This window comes from Prionailurus viverrinus, chromosome D4, assembly GCF_022837055.1.
Source record: "Prionailurus viverrinus isolate Anna chromosome D4, UM_Priviv_1.0, whole genome shotgun sequence".
Classification (NCBI taxonomy): Eukaryota; Metazoa; Chordata; class Mammalia; order Carnivora; family Felidae; genus Prionailurus; species Prionailurus viverrinus.
In genome coordinates, this window is record NC_062573.1 from 24,621,655 (window position 1) to 24,646,717 (window position 25,063).

General features: G+C 41.7%; 1 protein-coding gene across 5 annotated transcripts in view; it reads right to left on the minus strand.

Moving 5' to 3' along the window:
* The window catches only part of PLPPR1 (phospholipid phosphatase related 1), a 327,145-nt gene that overhangs the window by 71,203 nt on the left and 230,879 nt on the right, over positions 1-25,063 (minus strand). The window contains exon 1 of one of the 5 annotated variants that reach the window (XM_047830314.1): positions 13,100-13,142. The exons of the other annotated variants lie outside the window; for them this stretch is intronic. Within the exon in view, the coding sequence (XP_047686270.1) occupies positions 13,100-13,105 (6 nt within the window). The 5' untranslated portion in view covers positions 13,106-13,142. Of the gene's footprint in view, positions 1-13,099; positions 13,143-25,063 lie in introns of those variants that run through there. 5 annotated transcript variants of the gene reach the window in all.

Sequence of the window (25,063 nt, forward strand, 5' to 3'; positions counted from 1 at the left end):
AGAGGGAGACACAGAATCTGAAGCAGGCTCCAGGCTCTGAGCTGTCAGCACAGAGCCTGAAGTGGGGCTCGAACCCACAAACCGTGAGATCATGACCTGAGCCAAAGTTGGGCTCTCAACTGACTGCGACACCCAGGTGCCCCTGGACTAATCATATATTTCTATTAAAAGTAAGGTTACCTACATTTGGCTTGCTATATATATATCTCCTTGTGCCTATTCCTATGTTTTTTCCCTTTTGCTTCAGTTGTTCTTTCTCCCATTTCTATGCCTGATGAATTTCCTTAAGGCTTAATTCCTTATTTTCTCTACTATGCAGCATTTGAAACTTTCTCTTTTGTATTCACATTTTTTTTCCCTATTCATTTTCCTATTGTAGTGCATAACACAGAGCAGTAATTACTTGTTTTGCATGACAATCTTTACCACTAAACTGTGAGCTCCACGAGGAAGTGACTAAGTTCTATTAAGTTTTGTAGCCCCAGAACCTAGCATAGTTCCTGGTACACAGTGAACACTCAATTCATGTTTATGCAATAAATTGACTCAATGTGCATGAATACTGCAGTGTCACTTACATAAAAGTTTGCTCTCCCCCTGGATCAATAGTTCTGCTTTTCTCTGGGTTGATCAGTCCATATTGAGAATAGTCTGTTCTGATGTGATGCTGCACTTAAATTGAGGCAGATATAAACTAAAAAACATTGGGGTGCCTGGGTAGCTCTGTCGGTCAAGTGACTGACTCTTGGTTTTGGCTCAGGTCATGATCTTGAGGTTCATGAATTCAAGCCACACGTTGGGCTCCACATTTACAGTAGGGAGCCTGCTTGGGATTCTCTCTCTCTCCCTCTCTCTCGCTCCTCCCCTGCTTGTGGTCTCTCTTGCTCAAAATACATAAATAAACTTAAAAAACAACATTGAAGAAGAGCAATAAGGAATATAACACCATGTGGAAGGAAAAATGATTGAACAAATGGGAAATATTTGTGTAAAGTGTCATGAATTGAAAAGAAAAGTAACTCCCCATTGTAATAGTAAGGGCCTGAGAACAAGCCACACCTTTTCTAACAAAACACAACTATGGCAGATTAAGCACAGTAACAGATTATTTGCTGCTTCTCTCATTGAGAGGTGGAGTAGAATTCTCCTCCCTTTGAAGGTGGTTTCTGTGACCAAATGGCATGGAATGAAAGGGACACTGCAGAACTTCTAAAACTAGGTCAGAGGAACCCTTGAAGCTCCACTTTGGTCTTTGAGAACGTTTAATCTTGGGGTGCTCCTGCTGTAAATTCAGTCGCCGTGCTGCGAGAGGCCCAAGGCATAGGTGCTCTATTAGTGCCAGTGCAACTCCTGACGGACAGCCAGCTTCACCTGCCATCAATTAGTGAACTGTTGTGAATGCCCAACACAGAACCTTCGGATAAATGCAGCCTCTGCCAACATCAAACTGCAGCCCACATAAAAAACCCAAGCCAGGACCAGACAGCCAGACCCTTTTCTAATTCCTGATCCACAAATTTAAGTACAAAGTAAAACTTCTCTTTCTTTCTTTCTTTCTTTCTTTCTTTCTTTCTTTCTTTCTTTCTTTCTCTCTCTCTCTCTCTCTCTTTCTTTCTTTCTTAGAAACGGGCTTTTTTTTTTTTAATGATTATTTATTTTTGAAAGAGCTAGGGAGACAGAGTGCCAGCAGGAGAAGGGCAGAGTGAGAGGGAGACACAGAATCCAAAGCAGGCTCCAGGCTCTGAGCTGTCAGCACAGAGCCCAATGCGGCACTAGAACTCACGAACTGTGAGATCGTGACCTGAGCCGAAGTAGGCCGCTTAACCGCTTAACTGCCACCCAGGCGCCCCAAGTAAAATTTCTTTTCACCATTAAATTTGGAGTTTTAAATGATTAAAATGGCACGGTTGGTTACACAGCAATGGAGTCCTAAAGCAACAACTACACGTGTTGATTGATTGAAGAGTGACTTGGTGACAATAAACTGTTGTGGAAAAAACGGATGTCTTACTCAGATCTCCCCCTTCAAGAAAGGACTTGCTGCCCAGCTGCTAGGAACGCAGCTAGCTGGCGGCCTCCAGCTGTTCGTGCCTCGAGTTCTGAGTTGTGGTCTTGCTCTTTACAGGGCAGGCACCAGCCAATGACTAAACAAGGCAGTGCTAGCTGCGCCCATGCCAAAGTTTTTCTTGGAGTGTCCCCAGTCGACAGCTGAACAAGTGGTACTAAGGCCTAGCGATCTTTGGCCAACTGGGGACTCTAAATGAGCAAACTCTGCTCCAGAGCTCTGCACTGGACCAGCAGAGATCTCCTCTGGTCTGTGTCATGGACTGATACCCCCCACCTGCCCAATACTGCCCCTGTCTCTTCACAGGTGTTAACTCCCCAGTGAGCCTTGTGCACTCCTATTCCGTTTCAGTGTCTGCTTCCTTGAAAATACAACATATAAAACCAACCGGCATTATCTTAAGAGAATTATAATAGCAAAGAGCAACTCTTAACACTTGGTGGCCGAACAAGCCCAGCGATACAAATGTGGCTGCTGGGTTTTGGCTTTGGGTCATCGATTGCCTTACTATTGTTTAAGTAAAACATGGCAGTGACCTTGGTTATTGGCTACCTAGACAGCAAGATTGAGACTGCAAATACAAGGAGGGGAGGAGTGGGTTACACAGCGAACACCGGAGTCTTGATTTCGTATCTGTCTGAAGACAAGCGGCAGAACTCAATGGAACGATAAACATCTCATAAAAGACCCAACTGGTCTTGTGAGACATTTGCTGATTAAAAAACCTCAGTCCAGGTTCACTAATTTCTCAACCCTGTCAGAAATCCTTACCTGATGCTCTTTGCCTAAGAATATGTGAGCTGAATAGGAAGGTCTAATGATTTTCAGGCATTTATGAAGAAGCCCTGACATTGGATCTTCCTTGCAACGGTCAAATCATAGTGTGACAGAAACTGAATTTATCTCCTGTTCCTTTACTAAGTTCAAAGATGGCCAGTTTTATTTTATTTTATTTTATTTTATTTTATTTTATTTTATTTTATTTTATTTTATTTTATTTTTATTTTTATTAAATATTTATTTTTGAGAGAGACAGAGTGTGAGCAGGGAAGGGGCAGAGGGAGAGGGAGAGAGAGAATCCTAGACAGGCTGTGTACCATCAGCACAAAGCCCCATGAGGGGCTCCATCTCATGAACCATGAGATCATGACCTGACCCAAAGTCAAGAGTCAGATGCTTAACTGATTGACCCACCCAGGCACCCCAAGATGGCCATTTTTAAAGTATATGTGTGGTAACCACGAAAAGTGTGTGTGTGTGTGTGTGTGTGTGTGTGTGTGTGTGTGTGTAAGAGGAGAGACAGAGAGAGAGAGAGATTAACAATTAGTACATCATTTGAAAATAGGAATTTTATATCCTACTGGCATTCTGTCCTAAGTCTTTGTACCTTGGCCTCACATTTATAGAACTTTGCCTCTTCTCTGAAAGTTGATATTACCCTTTCTGGGGAAGAGAAGAATGCCAGGAGAAGGGTATGATCTTTCTGTCCAAATATTTGAAGGATTAATAGGAAATAGATTTGTTATAGCAAAACGTTGTTATAGCAGCCAAATGGTAGAAACTGGCCTAACATTTGGAAGCGGAACAGAAGATATTTTGCATGAACTTTTTGTCAGAACCATTCAAAGGTGCTGTGGGTTGCTTTGATAGGTGCTGTGTTCTCTGTGTTGGGGGAAACCAAGCAATTACTTGACAGACATGACACGAGATGGGATTCAAGTAAATCTGGAGCATTAAGGTTTTAAAGTCTCTTTATGCCAGAAATTCTATAAATACTGAAGAAACAGAAAGACAAATATAAAGGCATTTTGAGGGACTTTCCCCATTAAATAAAAATATAACATAACAGGAATTACACTAGCATAATCAAATGTTAGTTCTGGTTCTCATTTTGTCAGGTATAAAGCTCTGCGGATACCTTTAAAATTGTTTTTCTAATAAAGCCAGTCAAGCATGAAATAACTTCTAGCTGCTTTAGCAAAGACTAATAGAGGAAATTACCCTAATGAGAGGCTAATCAAGCAGTCTAAGATGATCCTAGAAGCACATGTCCTTTTCAGACAAGGCTGGTGGGTCCTGTGCTTGTTGCTCAGAGAGGTGCTGATGTTCCTGTTTTTCTAAAGAAAGGTTTGGGCAAACTTATCAGTAGGGGGCATTGGTGTTCTGTCAGCAGGAGAACTTGACTCGGAGAATAAGTGCACTTGGAGATTCCGAGCACTTTACAATGATCAACAAATCAAAGCAGATAGGAAAGTACTTTCCTTAGAAAAATCCACATAGAAATGTCATCTGTTCTAAATGAAACTTAAGGAAATAGAAGTACAGCATGTACATATTTGGTTTTGCCGAGACAAATGAAAGATGCTGGAGGCCTTAAATAAAATCTTTCTTGAGAGAGGAGAAAAAGATCACAGCAGCTGCAGATTCAGCATTCTCCAAGTGCTAGGAAATGAGAGGGGAGCTGAGTGTGCATCACGGGGGGACCGGTGCCACTGATGCTGCCGGCTCCCGTGTCGCTGTAATGAGAGTGAAACCAAACAGTTCTCTCTGTGTTAGACACTTCCCTAATACAACAAATACTGGTCTGTTTTTCTCTCTTCCCTTCTGCTGGTACGAGCAAAGGCACACAATCATGAAAGGAATTGGGGAAGAAAGGGAAAATACATAGATTTGGAATGCACAGTATAGGAGATAAAGAGCTGCACTCTGTCACTTGGGAACACATATAAGCCCGCCATTAGTCACGGAGAGAGAGATTATTAAACGCCAATAAAAACTAATGCAACATTTCCACATCCACCATGATATAAATGCTAGGTGGCAGATAGAATTACTTATGAATTATTACATCTTATAGAAAATTTTGATATCCCAGCTTTTTTACCCTCCATCCTCAAAAATGATTTTAGAGGTCTATCTTACAAGTTAAAATTCTGGGACTTACAGTTTGAGACCTTAAGGAACAACACAAAGGAAGGATACATCAACACGCACATACACACACATATTGATAGGCTTCTCTGATTTGATTCAAGTTTATATCGATGCATAAGAAGCCTGCCTGATTCCCACCTCTTCTTAAGGCTCATCCAGATTTTTACCTTCATTCACTTAACACACACTGATGAAATCCCTCTTAGGTGAGTGTCAAGCATGGGTTAGGTACCACTCTATCAAACCTGCCTTGATCTCTGAGGCCATACTTAACTCTTGGAACAGGAGTTTCTTTAAAAAAAATTTTTTTTAAGTTTATTTACTTATTTTGCACGCACACGAGACGGGGGGGGCAGGGAGGGAGGGAGAGAGAGAGTGCACATGTGAGCAGGGGGGAGGGACAGAGAGAGAGGGAGAGAGAGAATCCCAAGCAGACTCCTCTGTGTCAGTTCAGAGCCTGATGCGGGGTTCAATCTCATGAACTGAGATCATAACCTGAGCCAAGATCAAGAGTGGACGCTTAACTGACTGAGCCATCCAGGCACCCCTGGAACATGAGTTTCTAGTTGCGTTATATTTTTCTCAACTTAATAAACCCTGATAGTCTCCTTCTCCCTGATGCCGCCTACAGTAACAGGAAGGAAAATAGCACTACCCTATTTACAACATTTAAATCAACAGTAAGCAAAGTTCACTTATAAAAGTAGAATATGCTTAGACATATCTGTACAATATGAGTTTAATTACTGTGGTGACATATGACTCTTAACCTTCTCGGAGGTGAGAATTCCCTGAGTCAAGAAAACTTGACTTTTATACTGACATTTTCAAACCAACTGAACAAATTTGGAAGAAAAAGTCATCAGAATTGTTTTGCAATCACAAAGAATTTTGGTTAGACCAAACCAGAAAAAAACATAATCAAATAAGACATCTTAAAAAACAGTGTGGAAGGGGGTGGGCAGGTGGGGGTGTTGGGAAAAATGGATGAAAGGCAGTGGGAGGCACAGGCTTCCAGTTATGGAATGAATAAGTCATGGGAATAAAAGGCACAGCAGAGGGAAGATAGTGATATTGTAATAGTGATGTATCAGGACAGATGGTAGCTACTTGTGAGCGTGCAACACATCATTATGTTGTAACCTGAAACTAATGTAACATTGTGTCAACTATACTCCCCAAAATAAAAAAGAATTAAAGTTTCTTAGGCAAGTGCATTAGTTTCTTATTGCTGTTGAAATAAATAACTACAAAGGTAGTGGCAACACAAACAAGCAAACAGCAATGTGAAATCCTGTTTGGGGGGCAGAAAAAAAAAACTAAACTAAAACATAAGTCCCAGTTGATAGCCAGGAGACTTTAGGTATAGATGGCTCCCCAGCAAACCACTGCCCCTTTCGGCAAGTGTTCTTTGTTGGGGTGCCATTTTCTTTTCCCTTATTCCCTCTTCCTGTTCTCCTAACAGTCTGAACACTGAAAGGATAGGGTGTCAGGGTAGTGGCTGTGGGGAGCCATGTAGTGAAAACTTGCCTGAAGAGTGAGCTCTGGCCTGGGAGCTGGATGGTTCAATTCCCTGCTCTGCTGCTAACTCTGTGAACGTGGGCAAATCACCCAGCCTCACCTGGTCTCAGTAAAATGGGGAAAATAATTCCTAACACAACAGAAGAAAGTATCAATGCATGAAGAATAACAGCCTCCTGCCAAGGAAAATTATGGCCGTGGACAGCTAGGTCTCTTCCCCAGCCCTCCTTTTTATTAAGTAGATCCAGAATTAGGTAAACACTAAAAAGGCAGAGAGTATAGCAGAGTTTATATGGAATATTTACAACAGAGAGTGACTAAAAAAAAAACTTCCTAAAAAACACGCCTACAAGAGAGTGGTGTTTTGTTTCACGCTGTTTTTGAATTACCAGCCTTTGTGTTTGGTGGTGTTGACTTTTAATGGAGCTGGTAAACAGCACCCCACCAAGTGTTTTGAATCAATTAAGAGAGTGAGAAGGTGTAAGGGAAATCAGGATAGGGCCTCATTCCTTCTAAAGACTGGGCTAGAGGATGTGGCTTAGATGGATCTCCTAGTACTGAACCACAGAATTAAGTGGACTTATCTACTCAGTCATATACAGTGCTAGAAAACCACAGTCCTTCCCCACATAGAAGGAACAGATTAGAATACATGTTTCCTGTGGAGTCTGGCTTCCATGGGGAAGAAAGGAGGAAGAAGCTGAGCCACGCGTACCTACGTCTTCCAAACTTGCCAGTGAAAACTTGGCACCCCAGGGGAGGGGCACCTGAAGGGGCGGAGAAATGCCAGCGTGTATGTACCTTCCCTAATATCTCTCCACATGAAAGGAAATACCAGGAGTGTGAAATGTCCTTCTGAGAGCATAGGTCACCTCAATCCATTCTTGTTCAGCAGAATGAATTGGATTTTACAATAATGGAATGTATTATATAAGTAGCAGGACTCTGTATCCATAGCCTGAATGTTTAAATAGACCACATGTCATCACCCTGATGAATACACCCCAGTTTTGTTCTGGAATGGCTTGAAATGAGACATGATATGTCTGGAGTTTCCTTTCCTTTATTAAACCTTTTAATGCATTTAATTTCAGAGAAGGCTGGATCTTTTCCAGGCGAGGGAGGGGGAGGAGTACGTAGGCATCTGTAATGATCTCTGACAGTGTGACAGGGAGCACTGATTTTTACAACAGTAGCCAAAATTACAGTAATTAGAGAAAATATCCACATCTTTATAAACAGGGTGTTAACTGATTCAAAAGGAACTTAATGAGAACGTACAAGAGGAAGTGTGCTTTTGCCACTGAGTATTAAACATTAATTAAAGTCAGAAGGCAACAGTCAAGTTGCCTCTCTACTTCAGTCAGTTGGCAAGGCACAGAAAGTGGAGAGGTTTCAGAATCTGCTGACTTTGCTGGCTGTGATCCTCCAATGGGTCCTCTAAATTTATGGCCAGTTTTGATGAATTTTAATTCCTGTTAAAGGTTTTGTTCAGATCTTATTGCAGAAACTGAGCGATGAAAGCTTTCAAATGCTTAGTTAGGCTTCTTATTTTTAAAAAGTATTTTTAAATACTCTTTTTATTATCAGGATAAGTAGAAGAAGCCACGTATGAAAGAATATGATCCCAGCTATGAAATAAAATATGTATAGAAATATTGGAAGGACATACATCAAACTATTAGCAGTGGATTTCTTTGATTGAACAACAGATAATTTTTTCTTCTTTTCTGCATTTTATAGGCATTGCTTTTATAAATGGAAAAAATGAGTTTTAACTTCTAAAGGTCTGTTGATTCTCAGGAAAGAGCTAATCAGTGTCCCCCAAACTGACTATCAGGTACTTATAGTACCTGGAAAATAATAAATACAGATGACATTTAAATCTTACACCTGCACTGTTTTTGACTGAATAATTATAAATACACTTCATCTTCATTTCAATATAAAATTATGCTTAACTACTGTATTATTGCGGTGTTGATCCAGTATCAAACTTCTGATCCAATAACCAAGAAGACAAACCTCTGGAGGCAGACCTAATCATTTTTTTTCATTCTGAGTTAAGAACTTGCTGATTTTGACAAGACAGGTTATGGAAGTGGCCAGTTTGGTCTTCGGAATCTCCTTGGGGGCTGCAGCCCAAGACTCTTTACATCGATTTCTATGTAAATGAGACAGTGAGGGGAGGGGAGCAGGCATTCTTCATTTGATTCTTCTGGCTCACATCTTTTGTATTCCTCCCTTGCAAACGTTACTAACTTCCTATTGTGTCTCCCCAGCCAACTAACTCCCGCCAGTCACGGTTTTGCTTACGTTCCCCAATAGTCTGGGAACTCCTTGACTGAGCGTGTGTGTGTGTGTGTGTGTGTGTGCGTGTGCGTGTGTGTGTGTGTGTGTGTGTGTGTACACGCTCTCACACAGGTCAGTGCAAAGTGCTGCGAACACACTAGGCATTCTCCTCAAGTTTGCTGAACTGACCAGCGTTGAAAGCAAAGCAGTGACAAAATTGAAAAGCTAGAAACCTCCACCTTTTAAATAACTTTGGGCTCTCCTGTTTTCATTAGGTCAAGTGAAGAATGCACAGATTTTGTGGGTTTTTTTTTCTTTTCACCTTGAAATGAGATTATGTGCAGGCCTGAGCTGCTGAACCACAATTTGTTTTAAAGCTCTTTTGAGGGAAAATGCCCAGGAAAGCCACAGCTCAGACTACAGCATACTACACAGATTTACTGACAGTCTCCCACATGCCTGCATTTGGGCCGGTTCCTGGGGGATGCACTGGAGAGGAAGGTGCAGACTTTACATTTAATGAGCCCGCAGTCTAGCAGGGGAGACAGTCCTGTACACAAATAATTATAATGCAGACGGTCAAGTGCAATTATAGATGCATTTACAAGATACATTGGTAGCCCAGGGGAGGATATGTGGTCAGGAAAGGATCACAGAGCAGACAAAACCTCCACCACACCATAAGCTTTTCCAGGGACAAATCATTAATTTTGAAGTTGGGCCTTTTTATACACTGAAAAAAACGTTGGTAGGATGCCAGTTGTTAAGGTAAATGTAATATCCACAGTTTGATAAAAAAAAATTTAAGACAAATGTAGCAGGCAAAAATCTTGCCTACAAATTAGGGTGTTAAAAAATCCTTTTTATTTTTTAAAAGTTAAAAAAAATTAACTGTTTATTTATTTATTTTGAGAGAGAGAGAGAGAGAGAGAGAGAGCACTAGCAGGGGAGGGGCAGAGAGAGGGAGAGAGAGAGAAGGAATCCCAACCAGCACAGAGCCGGATGTGGGGCTCGAACTCACAAACTATGAGATCACGAACCTGAGCTGAAATCAAGAGCTGGGTGCTTAACTGACTGAGCCACTCAGGCACCCTCCCTTTTATTTTTTTTTTAAGTCAATTTCTAGCTGAGTTTGAGCCACCATCATACTGGGCCACAAGAAATTTATTCTGTCGTAATTATTGGGACTCTCTTACAGGATCCAAACGGGGCCTCAAAGAGGCCTTCGGGTGTTGTCTTTACTGGGTGGTCCTGAAGCCCTTGGTATCCAGCTCACAGACTTTCTCTGGTTCCAGGGGCTCTGCTGCTTCTGTGCCACAGTCACCACACAGGCATCTTCGCTAGGGCTCAGAGCCCCAGGGACCTTCTTTGGTGTCCTATGTGGTTGTCACCTCTGAGGTCTTGCCACATCACAGAAGTTCTGCTACCCAGCAGGACATATGTCTCATTAATGGAAAGACCCACCCATTTTGTTCCTCTTCTTTAGTCTTTGGGGAATAGCCTCCTTCTCTCTCTCTCCTGGTCCCTAGGGGCACTCCCATGATCCCCCTGTCCCCAGGTCTCCTAGCATAATCACGTTTTAGGAGTATAAGCTGTCATAAAGGACAGGAAAAGCCCATAAATTTAGGTAACTTTTGCTGTTTTACCTGACATATATCCCTGTGATTAAAAAGCACACTGAGCCCCTGACCACGTGTTTGGTGTTGAAATGGAATGGGGATGTGTGGGAAGAAGGAATAAACACCCACGCATAGGAACAAATTCATATCTCAGTATACTGTTCTGATACATAAGCAACAGTGTTCCAGGAAGTTCACCTTTCGAAGAAGCCACTATGACACCAACCCAGAGTACAAGCAGTTGAACCATCAGGTCAGAGAGTAAACTGGGGAAAGGAGGTCATAAAAGATGGAAAGCAGCCATGGGCTCTAAGCTCTTAGAGAAGAAACACTGAACTGGGGTTCAGGTTCTAGTTCTCTCACTAAGTTTACCAAATGACCCTGGACAAGTGGCTTTATCTCTCTGGGCCTCAGTTTCTCCAGTTCCCAATTAAGTGGTATCGATGGGTTGATTCTAGGGGTCCTCCAAGCACCGATACTTGTATCTGGTTTGGTATAACAGGGGTGGACCTCTCATTTTTACCAAAGCATCTTAATAATCACCAAGCCATTGGCTCTAAAAATTTAACATTTTTAGGTCCCATTGTTCAGCTAGACGGGTACAAGGGACAACAGGAGAGTCATGCTGAGTGGGGATATATGAACCCTCCCAAGCCGAATGCAGCATGTAAGATGGGGTGGGACAGATAGCTGTGCCTGAACGTCTCACTCCCACTGACTGCTGTGGGCCCTCCTATATGGCTCAATTTGAGCTATCTCCACTGCATGCTCCTTCATGTTCAGCTGTACAGACAGATTTTGCAATTGGGATGAGCAGTTCTGGGAATGCGGGGGAGTGTGGGTGAATCCCCGTGTGGTAGTGGTCTGGCTCTTGCTTTGGTTGATCTGTGTGGGACCAGAATGAGCCAATCAGCCCTGCACAGAGAGGTGAGGCATGGCCGACCTTAACTGCATCTGCAGTGCTTTCTATTTTCAGGAGGCTATGCTACGAGCAGTGACCATATATCTCTCCTCAAATGGCCTGTAAGAAACATTAAAGATGTCATGTGCTCTAAAGGAATTGACTTAATGACTCTTTTCACTTAAGGAGGGATTGCTGGTAAAATTTGTTCCTCAAATGACAGGTTCCTGAACAGGGACACATTCAGGCCTGACATGCTAACACAGTTTTTTATATTCACCAATCTTCTCCATGGTGTCTACAAAGACCACCCTAGACCATCTACAGATACTCAGAAAGAACCTACACTGCATTTTCTCCCCCAGGTAAAATTGCCACCAGGATGCCCTCTTTTTTTAAAAAAAAATTTAATGTTTATTTATTTTTGAGGGGGGCAGGACAAGCAGGCGAGGGGCAGAGAGAGAAGGGGACAGAGGATCTAAAGTGGGCTCTGAGTTGACAGTCTGATAAGGGGCTCGAACTCATGAACGGTGAGATCGTGACCTGAGCTGAAGTTGGATGCTTAACCTAACTGAGCCACCCAGACAGCCCCAGTATGCCCTCTTTATAAGGAAGAAAAAAAACCCACTTCCTCAAAGACTCCATGACGGAGGCATGAACACTAATAGTAACTTTGGGTTCAGTGAGCAAGGAAAAAACAATTCAGTCATCAAAAGAAAAACTTGTAATTACATTCCCGACCATAAACTGAAAGGAATGTTCCAAATTCAACAGTGGATGGTATCTTTTTTGGATACGGTCCTGGAACCCTCATGGTTTTTCTAGTGGAACATTTCCCACCATTGTTAGTGTGTGACCATCAACAACAGCAAAGACATTCACCACCTGACTTGTAAGGAAAATTCTTTGTGCAGAATGTTTCCATTTTACTCAGCTGCTTGCACTGTTAATTGTCAGAGGCAATTAACCCGCACAATGGCGGGTCCTCCTTGGCTCTTCCAGGGAGGTGAGAGGCTTTGCTGTTCCATCTTCTTATGGTGGGGGAGATCCAGGGCGGGAAATTCAGGCCCAGCCATGGATTCCAGCACATTAAGAGTAGAAAACAGGAGAGGAATTTGGATAGGGGTTTCATCTTGAACATAACTTGTTGAAAAGTTTTAAAAATACAATCTAAAAACTGACAACCTGTTTTCTACAAAGATGAAATACTGGTTTGGTTTATTTACATTTAGATATTATATGTCTAGGTCTCACATACATATTCATATGTCGTTTCCTGTTTTTCTTTTTTAAAGTCTTTTTTTAAATGTTTATTTTTGAGAGGGGGGTGCGTGCCCGTGTGCACGTGGGTGGGGGAGGGGCAGAGAGAGAGGAAGACCCAGAATCTGACGCAGGCTCCAGGCTCTGAGCTGTCAGCACAGAGCCTGACACAGGGCTCTAACTCACAAACCATGAGATCATAACCTGAGCTGAAGTCAGATGCTTAACTGACTGAGTCACCAAGGCACCCCCATGCGTCATTTTCTTTTACTGGACCTTAACTAACTGGGCATTTCATTTTACACCAGAAGTGTGGTGTCATCATTTCCCACAGGACTTTAAGTTACCTCAGAGCACAGCATAGTCTTCCCAATCCGGTCCTCAGTGCATTTTCTAAAACTCCAAATTGGCAAGTTAGGTGGAAAATAGTCTGCAGCCTTTCATGGCCCCACTAGCTGGGATGGACATCCCAAGTCCTAAGGCCCTGTGGCTTTACTGAGAACTTACCGTCATAGGTCTTTGTTGGCTGAGGGAGAAGGGTTCTGCAGAGAGCTAGGCTTCTGACGGAGTCAAATTCAAGGGCTCCTGCTCTAGGCTATCTGCAGAACAAGCCAAATCATGTATGACTGCCGAAACTCTCAGAGACATAGACTGGGGAAATGGCTATTTATGTGTGTGCCTTCCTACCTGTAGGGTATGAATCACAGCAAAGGAGTAAGTTTACAACCCTTCAAAGGTTTCCATGGGCTTAGGGTGGCAGGTACAGGTACATAGAGACTGAGTAAGGGGGGGGGGGGTTGTTTTGATGCATTTTGGTATAGCCAAAAGCCATATTCCTGCCAGAGCTGAAAGACATCCACATACTACCCTATCAGGCGAAGAGCATGCACAAATTTTTTGCCTAAGTTGGCTTTTCAAGGCAAACACTCTTCCTGTTTGTTTTTTTTTTTTTTTTTTTTTTCAACGTTTATTTATTTTTGGGACAGAGAGAGACAGAGCATGAACGGGGGAGGGGCAGAGAGAGAGGGAGACACAGAATCGGAAACAGGCTCCAGGCTCTGAACCATCAGCCCAGAGCCCGACGCGGGGCTCGAACTCACGGACCGCGAGATCGTGACCTGGCTGAAGTCGGACGCTTAACTGACTGCGCCACCCAGGCGCCCCTCTTCCTGTTTGTTCTATTCCAAACTGCAGAGTTTGAATTTTAGCACAGCCCACGCCCATGTGTATTGGCCTACTGTCTTTCTCTAACAGGAATTCCCTTAGGGTACACCAACCTGGGGGCAGGGCCAAAATACTTTCTATAATGGAACTGTATACACACACCTGCTTGCCCTCTTTCTCAATGCTGCTTCGATCCCCACATCACTGCGAGGCTGCCACGGCTGCTGCTAATTTCTCTGGGGACTTAGTGTCACTGCTTACTGTCATTCACTGCACTTCAGCTGAAGGAACGGCTTCACTATTGCTGGAAATGCTCTTGTTGTTACAGGACGATGCGGAATTTCTAGGCACTGTGTGTACTACTGTGGTGGCTATGGATGTGCACATCACACAAGGGCTCCGTCTTTATTTCATCTTCATTTTTCTTTCTTTCCCTCTTCCAGTCATTTTACTCATGGGGAAAAAAGGCTTTATATTCACTTTCTAGAAACAGTATTGAGTGTACTTCTTGATAAATGGATTCTCAATAAAATATATATTCATTGATTGATCTTCTCCTAGGGGGTTCACTTTTGGTGACACAAAGCACAGGCTCTGGAATTAAAGACATGCCAGTCTGAGTCCATGTTTTGCTTTTTATAGGTGATAGGACTCTGGGCAAGCTACACTACCTCTCCGAGTTCCATTTCCTCATCTTTAAAGTTGGATAATAATGCTTCCTCACAGGGAGGTTGTAGGAAGACATGATACAGTGTATGTGACTTCTGTGGTATCCAGTAGGTGCTCAGAAGCTCTAAGTCCCTTCCCTTTGCACTTGAAGAATTAACTGCTATCCCACTTGCAGTGGCAGCAGTCTGGCACTAGAGTTCCCACGATTGAGGGAGGTTCTGATGGAATGATAGGGGCTGCTTGGGAGGCCTGCCTGTCCAAGAAGCAGTGGTCTGCCCCTCAGTCTGGCTCTGTTTTAGGCTAAGATCTGCTCTGTGGGTGTCGGTTCATCATACTTACCCACTGACTATACCTGGGCACTTGTCAAGGAGTTTTCAGCAACACCAGCTAAAGCAAACAGGTTTGTGGTAAAAACTCTGTGATAGAACAAGGCGGGGGGTGTTAAATAATGAAAACTAACAACTGTAGGAAGCAAGTTAACAGGATTGGGGTGGAAAAATGTTATTTGCCATCATTAGCACCCATTCCCCCCATCTTCTGGGATCATATTCCTAACTTACCTTGAGAAATCACTTCTCCTGAATTTTGGCTCATAATTGGAAGGCTTACTCCACTCATAGTCCAGAGTTTTGCCTTCATCAGCTAAAGTGAATCACACATCCAACCCTCTGGCTTCAATGATTGGTTCATGGATGGGCATATGACTCAGTGATTGTCAAATGGAATATTCTCTGGGGCTTAAGAGAGAAAGGAGTTAGTTCTCTCTTTTGTGGAGCTACCACAAAAAAAAAAAACCCACCTGTTTTCTTTTTGATGGTGTGAGTGATGGCTCATAGTGCTAAATCTGGGGATAAAGTTGGTATTAATACAGGCAGTTGAAAGATGGAGGGGAAAAAGTCCTTGGTGAAAGTCTTTGAACTTCTGGATCAAGCTAGTGCTGAAGCCAGTCATATATCAGACCTTTTCAGTTATGTGAACGAATAAGTTTGAAGTCTGTTTTGTAAAGCTTCAAATAGAGACCCAGTATACTTGGGGAAAAGAAAATCCTGTGAATATAATTAGTTTCAAAGACAAATTACTTTCCATTTCGCTAGAAGACAAAGTTGTTGGAGGATTTGTGTTCTGCAAGATATTGGCACTTTAATCATGTAATGACAGCTGAACTGATGTAGGTCTTTGATGTTTTTCTTTGCTATTTTACTGTTACTTTGTTGCTCCATGTGCAATATGGATATTGTTATGAACTGAAGCTTTTTTTTTTTTTTGTCTTCTTCAAACTCATATGTTGGAATCCCAACCCCCAGTATAATGATCTTAGGAGGTGAGGGCTTCAGGAGGTAATGAGGTCATGAGGGTGGAGGCCTGATGAATGGGATTAGTGCCTTTAGAAAAGAGACCCCAGGGGGCACCTGGATGGCTCAGTTGGTTAAGCTCTTGGTTTTGGCTCAGGTCATGAATTCACAGTTTGTGAGTTCAGGTCATGATCTAGTGGTTAGTGAGTTTGAGCCCTGCATTTGCGCTGTCAGCACAGAGCCTGCTTGAAATTCTCTCTCTCTCTCTGCTCCTCCCTTTCTTTCTCTCAAAATAAAAAATAAAATTAAAAAAAAAGAAAAAAGAAAAGAGATCCCAGAGAGCTCTCTTGCTCTTTCTGCCATGTGAAGACACAGGGAGAAGATAGGCCATCATCTATGAACCAGAAGTGGTCCCCCACCAGACACTGAATCTGTTAGTGCTTTGATCTTGAACCTCCCACACCACAGAACTGTGAGAAATAAATATTTGTTGCTTAAGACACCAAATCTATGGTATTTTTATCAGAGCAGCCTGAACACATATATAGTTAAATAATACTCTAGTTTATCAAAAAGTAGAAACGAAGATGAGTTGTAGTCAGAGAAATCTAGGTTCAAATCTAGATATTACCACTTATTAGCTGTGTGACATTTGGCCAACAGAACCTCAATTTTCTCACCTGAAAGATGGGTTTGATCATAGCTCCCTTTTAAATTTGAGGTGATGAAAAGCAATATATTTAAATCATTGTATGCATTTAAATGGGCTTTTTTACATAAAAGTAATTAGGAGGTCCTTTCGAAGTGCCATCTAGAAGAGTAGTTCTTAACTGAGAGTGACTTTGCCCCCCAGTGGACATTTGACAATGCTGGAAACATTTCTGGTTGTCACAACTGGAGGGAAAGTGCTGCTGGCCTTTAGTGGGTAGAGGCCAAGGATAATCCTCAAAATCTTATGTTCACAGCATGACACTCACAACAAAGAATCATCCAAAATGTCACTGGTACCGAGCTTAAGAAACACAGATCTGCAATCCCTATCAAAATAACACCAGCATTCTTCACAGAGCTAGAACAAACAATCCTAAAATTTGTATGGAACCAGAAAAGACTCTGAAGAGCGAAAGCAATCTTGAAAAGAAAATCAAAGCTGGAGGCATCACAATCCCTGACTTCAAGATGTATTACAAAGCTGTAATCATCAAGACAGTAAGGTACTGGCACAAAAACAGCACTCAGATCAATGGAACAGAATAAAGAACTCAGAAATGGACCCACAAACTATGGCCAACTAATCTTTGACAAAGCAGGAAAGAATATCCAATGGCATAAAGAGAGTCTCTTCAGCAAATGATGCTGGGAAAACTGGACCACTTTCTTACACCATACACAAAAATAAACTCAAAATGGATGAAAGACCTCAATGTAAGACAGGAAGCCATCAAAATTCTTGAGGAGAAAGCAGGCAAAAACCTCTTTGATCTTGGCCACAGCAACTTCTTACTCAACACATCTCCAGAGGGAAGGGAAACAAAAGCAAAAATGAACTTTTGGAACCTCATCAAAATAAAAAGCTTCTGTACAGTGAATGAAACAATCAGCAAAACTAAAAAGAAACCAACAGAATGGGAGAAGATATTTGCAAATGACATATCAGATAAAGGGTTAGTATCCAAAATCTATAAAGAACTACCAAAATCAACACCCAAAAAAACAAATAATCCAGTGAAGAAATGGGCAAAAGACATGAACAGACACTTCTCCAAAGAAGACATCCAGATGGCCAAACCGACACATGAAAAAATGCTCAACATCACTCATCATCATGGAAATACAAATCAAAACCATAATGAGATACCACCTCACACCTGTCAGAATGGCTAACATTAACAACTCAGGCAACAACAGACATTGGTGAGGATACAGAGAAAAAGGCTCTCTTTTGCATTGTTGGTGGGAATGCAAGCTGGTGCAGCAACTCTGGAAAATACTATGGAGGTTCCTCAAAAAACTAGAAATAGAGCTACCCTATGACCCAGCAATTGCACTACTAGGTATTTATCCAAGGGATACAGGTGTGCTGTTTCAAAGGGGCACATGCACCCCAGTGTCGATAGCAGTACTATCAACAATAGTCAAAGTATGGAAAGAGCCCAAACGTCCATCGACAGATGAATGGATAAAGAAGATTGTGTGGATAATACACAATGGAGCATTACTCAGCAATCAAAAAGAACGAAATCTTGCCATTTGCAACTACATGGATGGAACTAGAGGGTACTATGCTAAGCAAAATTAGTCAGAGAAAGGCAAATACCATATGACTTCACTCACATGGAACTTAAAGAGACAAAACAGATGAACATAAGGGAAGGAAAGCAAAAATAATATAAAAACAGGGAGGGGGACAAAACATAAGAGACTCTTTAATATGGAGAACTGAGGGTTACTGAAGGGGTTTTGGGAGGGGGGATGGGCTAGATGGGTAAGGGGCATTAAGGGATCTACTCCTGAAATCATTGTTGCACTATATGCTAACTAACTTGGATCTAAATTAAAAAAAAAAAAAAGAAACACAGATCTAGGGTCTATTGGCATGTTAGTGGAGTGCTGAAACTGGATGATTTCTGCAAAAACACTAAGGGAAAATGAAGAAGGCAAAATAAGAAATGAGTGAGCACACAAGATGGCACCAAGAGAAAAATCAGAGAGATCCTCTGTCCCTCCACCAAAGCTTGGGGTCTTCATCCTGAGACACGTGCATTTTAGAGTAAGAGAGAGAGAAGAGCCCAGCTGAGGGAACGTTGAGATTAGGGAGCATTGGAGAGTGCAAATCTGAGTGCCCAGCTAGGGACCCAGCTGCAGGAACTGAACTAATGTATCCTGCTGGGTACAGGGCATGACACAGCTCTGGCCCGGAGCACTCTCTGCATCTGTAAGTACTAGGAGGCGAAGCACCATCAAAATGTTGAGAACTTGGAGGCAGGAGGAGTAGGACGTCTTAATTTCATTAACCAACTACTGATCTCCTTCAGGTTTTTTTGGGGGGTGTTTTTATTTTTTTTGTTTTTTTTACTGCTCTTCTACTCCTATCTATTCTTATCCTTCCCTACTCGGCTCTGTTCCATTCTGTGTGTGCAGATGCTGAGGGCGTTTTGCAAGTCCTGGCATGGTTAGGAAACAGAACACTGCCTCTTTCAGTCCAACAGATAATCCCAAGTGTAACACAGAGAGAAGAGGTGGGATGATCCTACAAGTCATAATCTGGTTTCCGTGCCAGTGAGAAGCATCAGGAGGCTGCAGAACATGTCCAGGGTTCTGCATTTAGTGTTTCTTTTCTCACAAACCTTCTTGGCACCAAAGGGCTAAAATAAATTCAGTGCTGTGCACCCAACCTGCCAGCACTGGGGCAGAGTTGTTGAGACTAACCCAACTGGGAATCCTTACCCTCCAGCTACACAGTGTCCAGGAGCCCTGTTCATCTACAGTGAGAGGTAAAGACAAGGACAAGGACCAGGCCCGAACAGCAAAGCTTCCTGGAAATCATGCTGATGATGTGGCTTCTCCTCCCCTTTTACCACAGGGAGGAAGCTGGGTGGGGGCGAGTGTTCACTACATGACCAGTTTAATAACCACCCTTTCCTCTGTCATGCTGCTGACTTAATCAACCTCCCTAAAAGACACAGAGATGTGTGTGAATTTGTGTGAGTGTATCTGGTGGCAGCTTTAATTATCGCCGCTCATTACCCTTCTCTGTGCTCACTCTAATTGTCTTTTTGGCCTTGCTTAGCAACTTATGTTAAGGCATTTCAGCAATTCTTTTCTCTTTTCTATTGGTGAGATCTTTAAAATAGTCTTTTTATTATCCCAGCTTTAATAGTTCTAGTTTGCTACCTGCTGAGATTGGTAATCATTACATTTTAAAAGACAGCTGTTGAAAGTTTCTTTAACTGCACAAATAACATCATAGCAACTGAACTAAAAATGAAATAAACTGTTTTAATTTCCCATCCTTTGCTAATACTAATAATACTACTGTTAATAAATAGGTAACATTTAAAAGCTTATCATGTGTTGCATAGGGGCACTTGTACCCCAATGTTTATAGCAGCACTCTCAACAATAGCCAAATTATGGAAAGAGCCTAAATGGCCATCACCTGATGAGTGGATAAAGAAATTGTGGTTTGTATACACAATAGAGTACTACATGGCAATGAGAAAGAATGAAATATGGCCCTTTGTAGCAACGTGGATGGAACTGGAGAGTGTGATGCTAAGTGAAATAAGCCATACAGAGAAAGACAGATACCATATGTTTTCACTCTTAGGTGGATCCTGAGAAACTTAACAGAAACCCATGGGGGAGGTGAAGGAAAAAAAAAAAAAAAGAGGTTAGAGTGGGAGAGAGCCAAAGCATAAGAGACTCTTAAAAACTGAGAACAAACTGAGGGTTGATGGGGGGTGGGAGGGAGAGGAGGGTAGGTGGTGAGCATTGAAGAGGGCACCTTTTTGGATGAGCACTGGGTGTTGTATGGAAACCAATTTGACAATAAACTTCATATATTGAAAAAACATAAAATAAAATAAAAAATAAAAGCTTATCATGTGCAAAGCATTGTGCTACAGTGTATGTATTTTTTCATTTATATCTCACAACACCCTTATGAGATAACAGAATAATGTTACTTATATCTGCTTTGTAGAAGGAAATGGGAGTCTTAGAGAGGTTAAGCCACTTGCTCACCGTCATGCCAACAGGCCAGGGCCAGGACTCCAGCTCAGGCTTCGACTGACGCCGGAGCTGGAACTCAAAAAAGCATGTTCCAATGCTTCTTCTTTGGTTCCTTCCAGTATTTACCCTTATGCATGCATAATTTTTACATTTCTGCAAACATAGCACCGATAGACCTTATCTGCTGTTTTCACTTAGCAGAATGCTAAAAACACTTCCGCAGTTATTATAGCATAGCCACAAAAGAGATGACTTTTATTGATGGTATATTCTTTCGTAAAATGGATAGATCATAGTTGACTTGAGCGTACTTCCAATGTAGCACGTTTATATAATTTTCAGTTTCTCATCTAACAATAAATCTCTAGTGAACATCTTCATGCAGGTAGCATTTTCTAATTTTGACCTATTTCTTGGGATACATTTCTAGGAAAGAAGATATTGATTCAAAGGGGAGATGCTATTTTATAATTCTTCAAACATATTCTTCAAAATGTTTTCTGAGTTATGCCCCTGTGAATGCTTGTTGAAACTACTAGGTTTACCATGATTTCATCAGTATGGAAGTTCATCATTATTTTAAGTTTGTATTAATTCAACGCTTGCTTTCTTTGAAAATTATTGAGGTAGGGCACTTATTTGTATATAGTTCTTTTTATCAGTTTCTATAAACTTTCTATATGGTACAGACAAGGGCAAACTAAGGCTCATGGGCCAAATGTGGCCCACTGCCTGTTTTTATAGTTTGATTCAAACACAACCACGTTCATTCATTCATTTATGTACTGTGTATGGCTGCTTTTATGCTACAACTGGAGAGATGAGTAGATTCAACGGAGATTGTGTGGCCCACAAATAGAACTGGCTACATAATTTGCAGAGTCCAGTAAAAAAAAAATGTGGGGCACCTTGTTAAACAATGACTAAGCATTTCAAGATGGCAACACCAGAGCATGGAACCAAGTGAAACTCACATGTCCATGATGCTAGTCTGGCCCACACAGCCTAAAACAGCTATTATCTAGTCCTTTGCTTACCCCTGGTATACATATTAATCCCAAACCTGCCCAAATAGGTTTAAATATTTTTCCTTGCCTGTAATTCTTTTTTCTAAAAAAAAATGCCATTTATGTCAAAATGCTGATATTTGTTTTTATGTGTGATAGGATCTTTAGTTTCCTTCAACAATCACTGATGCAAAGATCAGATACATAGTTAAATCTATTTTTAACTAGTTCCTTTCAATGATAGGATTTCTTCTATTTAAAACTTTTTTTAATGTTTACTTATTTTTGAGAGACACAGAGAGAGAGAGCAGGAGTGGGGAAGGGGCAGAGAGAGACAGGGAGACCCAGAATCCAAAGCAGGCTCCAGGCTCCGAGCTGTCAGCACATAGCCCAATGTGGGGCTCGAACTCCCAAACTGCAAGATCATGACCTGAGCCAAAGTCAGACACTTTACCAACTGAGCCACCCAGGAGCCCCTCTGCTTCTTTTCAAAACATTAATTTGTCTTCTTGAAAGTTTATTTTTATGAATGAATTTTGGAATAACTTCTGTCAAAAAAAATTCTTGTCAGATTTTGACAGGAATTGATCTAGTGCTACAACATTTTTTTTTTTTTTAATTTTTAACGTTTATTTATTTTTGAGACAGAGAGAGACAGAGCATGAACAGGGGAGGGTCAGAGAGAGGGAGACACAGAATCTGAAACAGGCTCCAGGCTCTGAGCTGTCAGCACAGAGCCCGACGCGGGGCTCGAACTCACGGACGGCGAGATCATGACCTGAGCCGAAGTCGGCCGCTTAACCGACTGAGCCACCCAGGCGCCCCAGCATTTTTAAAAAATTTAATTTTTGTATTACGGAAGGAGAGAGAGAGAGAGAGAGAGAGAGAGAGCGAGCGAGCAGGAGAGGGGTAGAGGGAGAGAGAATCTTAAGCAGGCTCCACACTCAGTGCAGAGCCCAACACAGGCCAATCCCACAAGGCTGGGATCATGACCTGAGCCGAAATCGACAGTCAGCCGTTCAAGCAACGGAACCACCCAGGAGCCTCACTAGTCCTGCAACTGAACTCCCAGTCCTGGTCAGCCTTCTGCTTCAAACTTCTCAAATTTCCAGCTCCAGTTTGTAAGTCGATCTCTACTAAGTAAAATTCCCAAATTTTCTACTTTGCTTACTTGTCATAAACACCTCCCAGGTTTATTCCCAAGTATTCTACAAGTGTCTTGCTCTAAAATAGGATCTCTTTATTGTTAAATGACTATTTCTGGATACTAGTTTTTATTTCAAACAACTTTACTAAAACTGATGATTTGAGTGGCGGTTGGCTGGTTTCTTTAGCTCGTCAAGCCATAAGGTAATATAATTTGTAGATTCTTCCCGATGTTTATTTTATTAAAACATTTTTCATCTGTTTTTTAATTCAAGTACAATCAACATACAGTGCTATATTGCTTTCTGGCATACAACATAGTGACCTTACAACTTCACCCATTACTCCATGCTCATCACGGTAAGTGTACTCACAATCCCCGCCACCCATTTCGCCCAATATTTATCTTATTTCTCTTCAGTCTTAACAACACAGGCTTGGACTTCCAATTAATCTTAATAAGTAATGTTGATAGAATTAAAATGTAAAATATTTCTCAGTTAAAAAGTTCTTGACTTTGAATATTTATCATTTTAAGTTAAAAATGACAACTTGAGGGGGTGCCAGAGTGGCTCAGTCAGTTAAGTGTCAGACTCTTGATTTCAGCTCAGGTCATGATGTCACAGTTCGTGAGTTTGAGCCCCACATCATGCTCTGCACTGACAGTGTGGAGCCTGCTTGGGATTCTCTCTCTCCCTCTCTGTTCCTCCCCTGTTTGTGTTCTCTCTCTCAAAATAGATATAAATAAATAAACGAACAACCTGAAATGATCCTCTATATGAAAAATTTAAGCTACAGATTTTTTTTAAGTTTATTTATTTTGAGAGAGAGAGAGAGAGAGAGAGAGAGAGAGAGAGAGAGAGAACACATGTGGATGAGCAGGGGAGAGACAGAAAGAAAGAGAAAGATAGAATCCCAAGCAGTGGGAGAGCCTGACATAGGGCTTGAACTCACAGACTGGACTGTGAGATCATGACCTGAGCCAAAAGCAAGAGTCAGATGTTCAACTGACAGAGATACCCAGGCGCCCCCAGACCTTTTTTTAAAGTTGTTATTACTGTTTCTTTTTAAAATTTTTTTAAAGTTTATTTATTTTTTGAGAGACAGAGCATGAGTAGGGGAAGGGCAGAGAGAGGGAGACACAGAATCTGAAGCAGGCTCCAGACTCTGAGCTGTCAGCACAGAGCCCGATGCGACACTCAATCTCATGAACTGTGAGATCATGACCTGAGCTGAAGTCAGACACTCAAATGACTGAGCCACCCAGGCGCCCCAAAGCTGTTGCTACTGTTCTTTATTTTTATCACACAGTGTGTGTATAAATGTGCATGCATATGTGTACATACGTACACATACATATGCACATATACACAAGTACACATACCTATGCACATATACATACATACAATAGACCTCTAAAAAATGAATGTGACACGGCGAAGTGCTGACATGCCAGCTAGGTCAGGATGTGTTAGCAATGCAATGATGTGCTTAAGCTCCTTGAAGTACAAGGAGTTATTCAGAAACCATCAAGGGTAAAAAGGTACCTTTGTAGCAGGTCAAATTGTAATTTCCTCCAGCATCCCTACAGAATAACATGATTGATTCTTGAATGGAGTTGAACAAAAATATTTCTGACCTAATCTTTACTCCTTCAACGATGGCAATCCCTAAACCCCTCTTTACCAGGATCTGTGTTGTCACCTCATCCATCTCTTCACAGATTTTTCTGGAGGCCTCACGGGGCAGTCAAGAGTGACCGAGCTGCACGTTCTCTTCTCAGACCAAAACTGCAGGCAAATATTTCTTTCCAAACTGACCCGCATTTCTGGTTCTCTCCATGAATATATGGACTCACAGAAGTTTGGAGAAAGACATACAATGCTGATGAAATACATTATTTAGTCAAAGTATCACACACTTTTTTTCTGCCAGTATTTAACCTCCTGTGCATACCATTAAAACAGCGGTACATTTGTGTATGAGGAGCTCATGACTACACTAACTCTCCTTCCTTTTTCAGTGTGTTTCCTTTTTTAGGGACAAGGCATTATTAGACTCAGAATCTGATTGGGAGAAGAGCAGTGGAAGGTTGTGAAAATGAATTGCAACCAAAACAGCTTAAGGTAAAAATGGATATAGAACATTTTTTTTGATAAAGAACATTCTATATACAAAATGCTAAGTAGTATCTCCCCAAGCTTCAGGAGAATATAGATTTCCCCATGGTTGCTTCAGATAATGAACAGGAAAGCACACTGTAATCATGTCTGAACCATGACTTTTAATTTATAAAGTTGACATTGATAAGTGTTAGGAAGATAGTATCTGTTTATAAATTTTAGGTTCCTGTACATTTACTATTTTAATATTAACTTTAAAATTGCTACAACGTATATATAACAGAGGGGAGGTGGGGGGGATGGGTGAAATACGAGATAGGGATTAAGAGTACACTT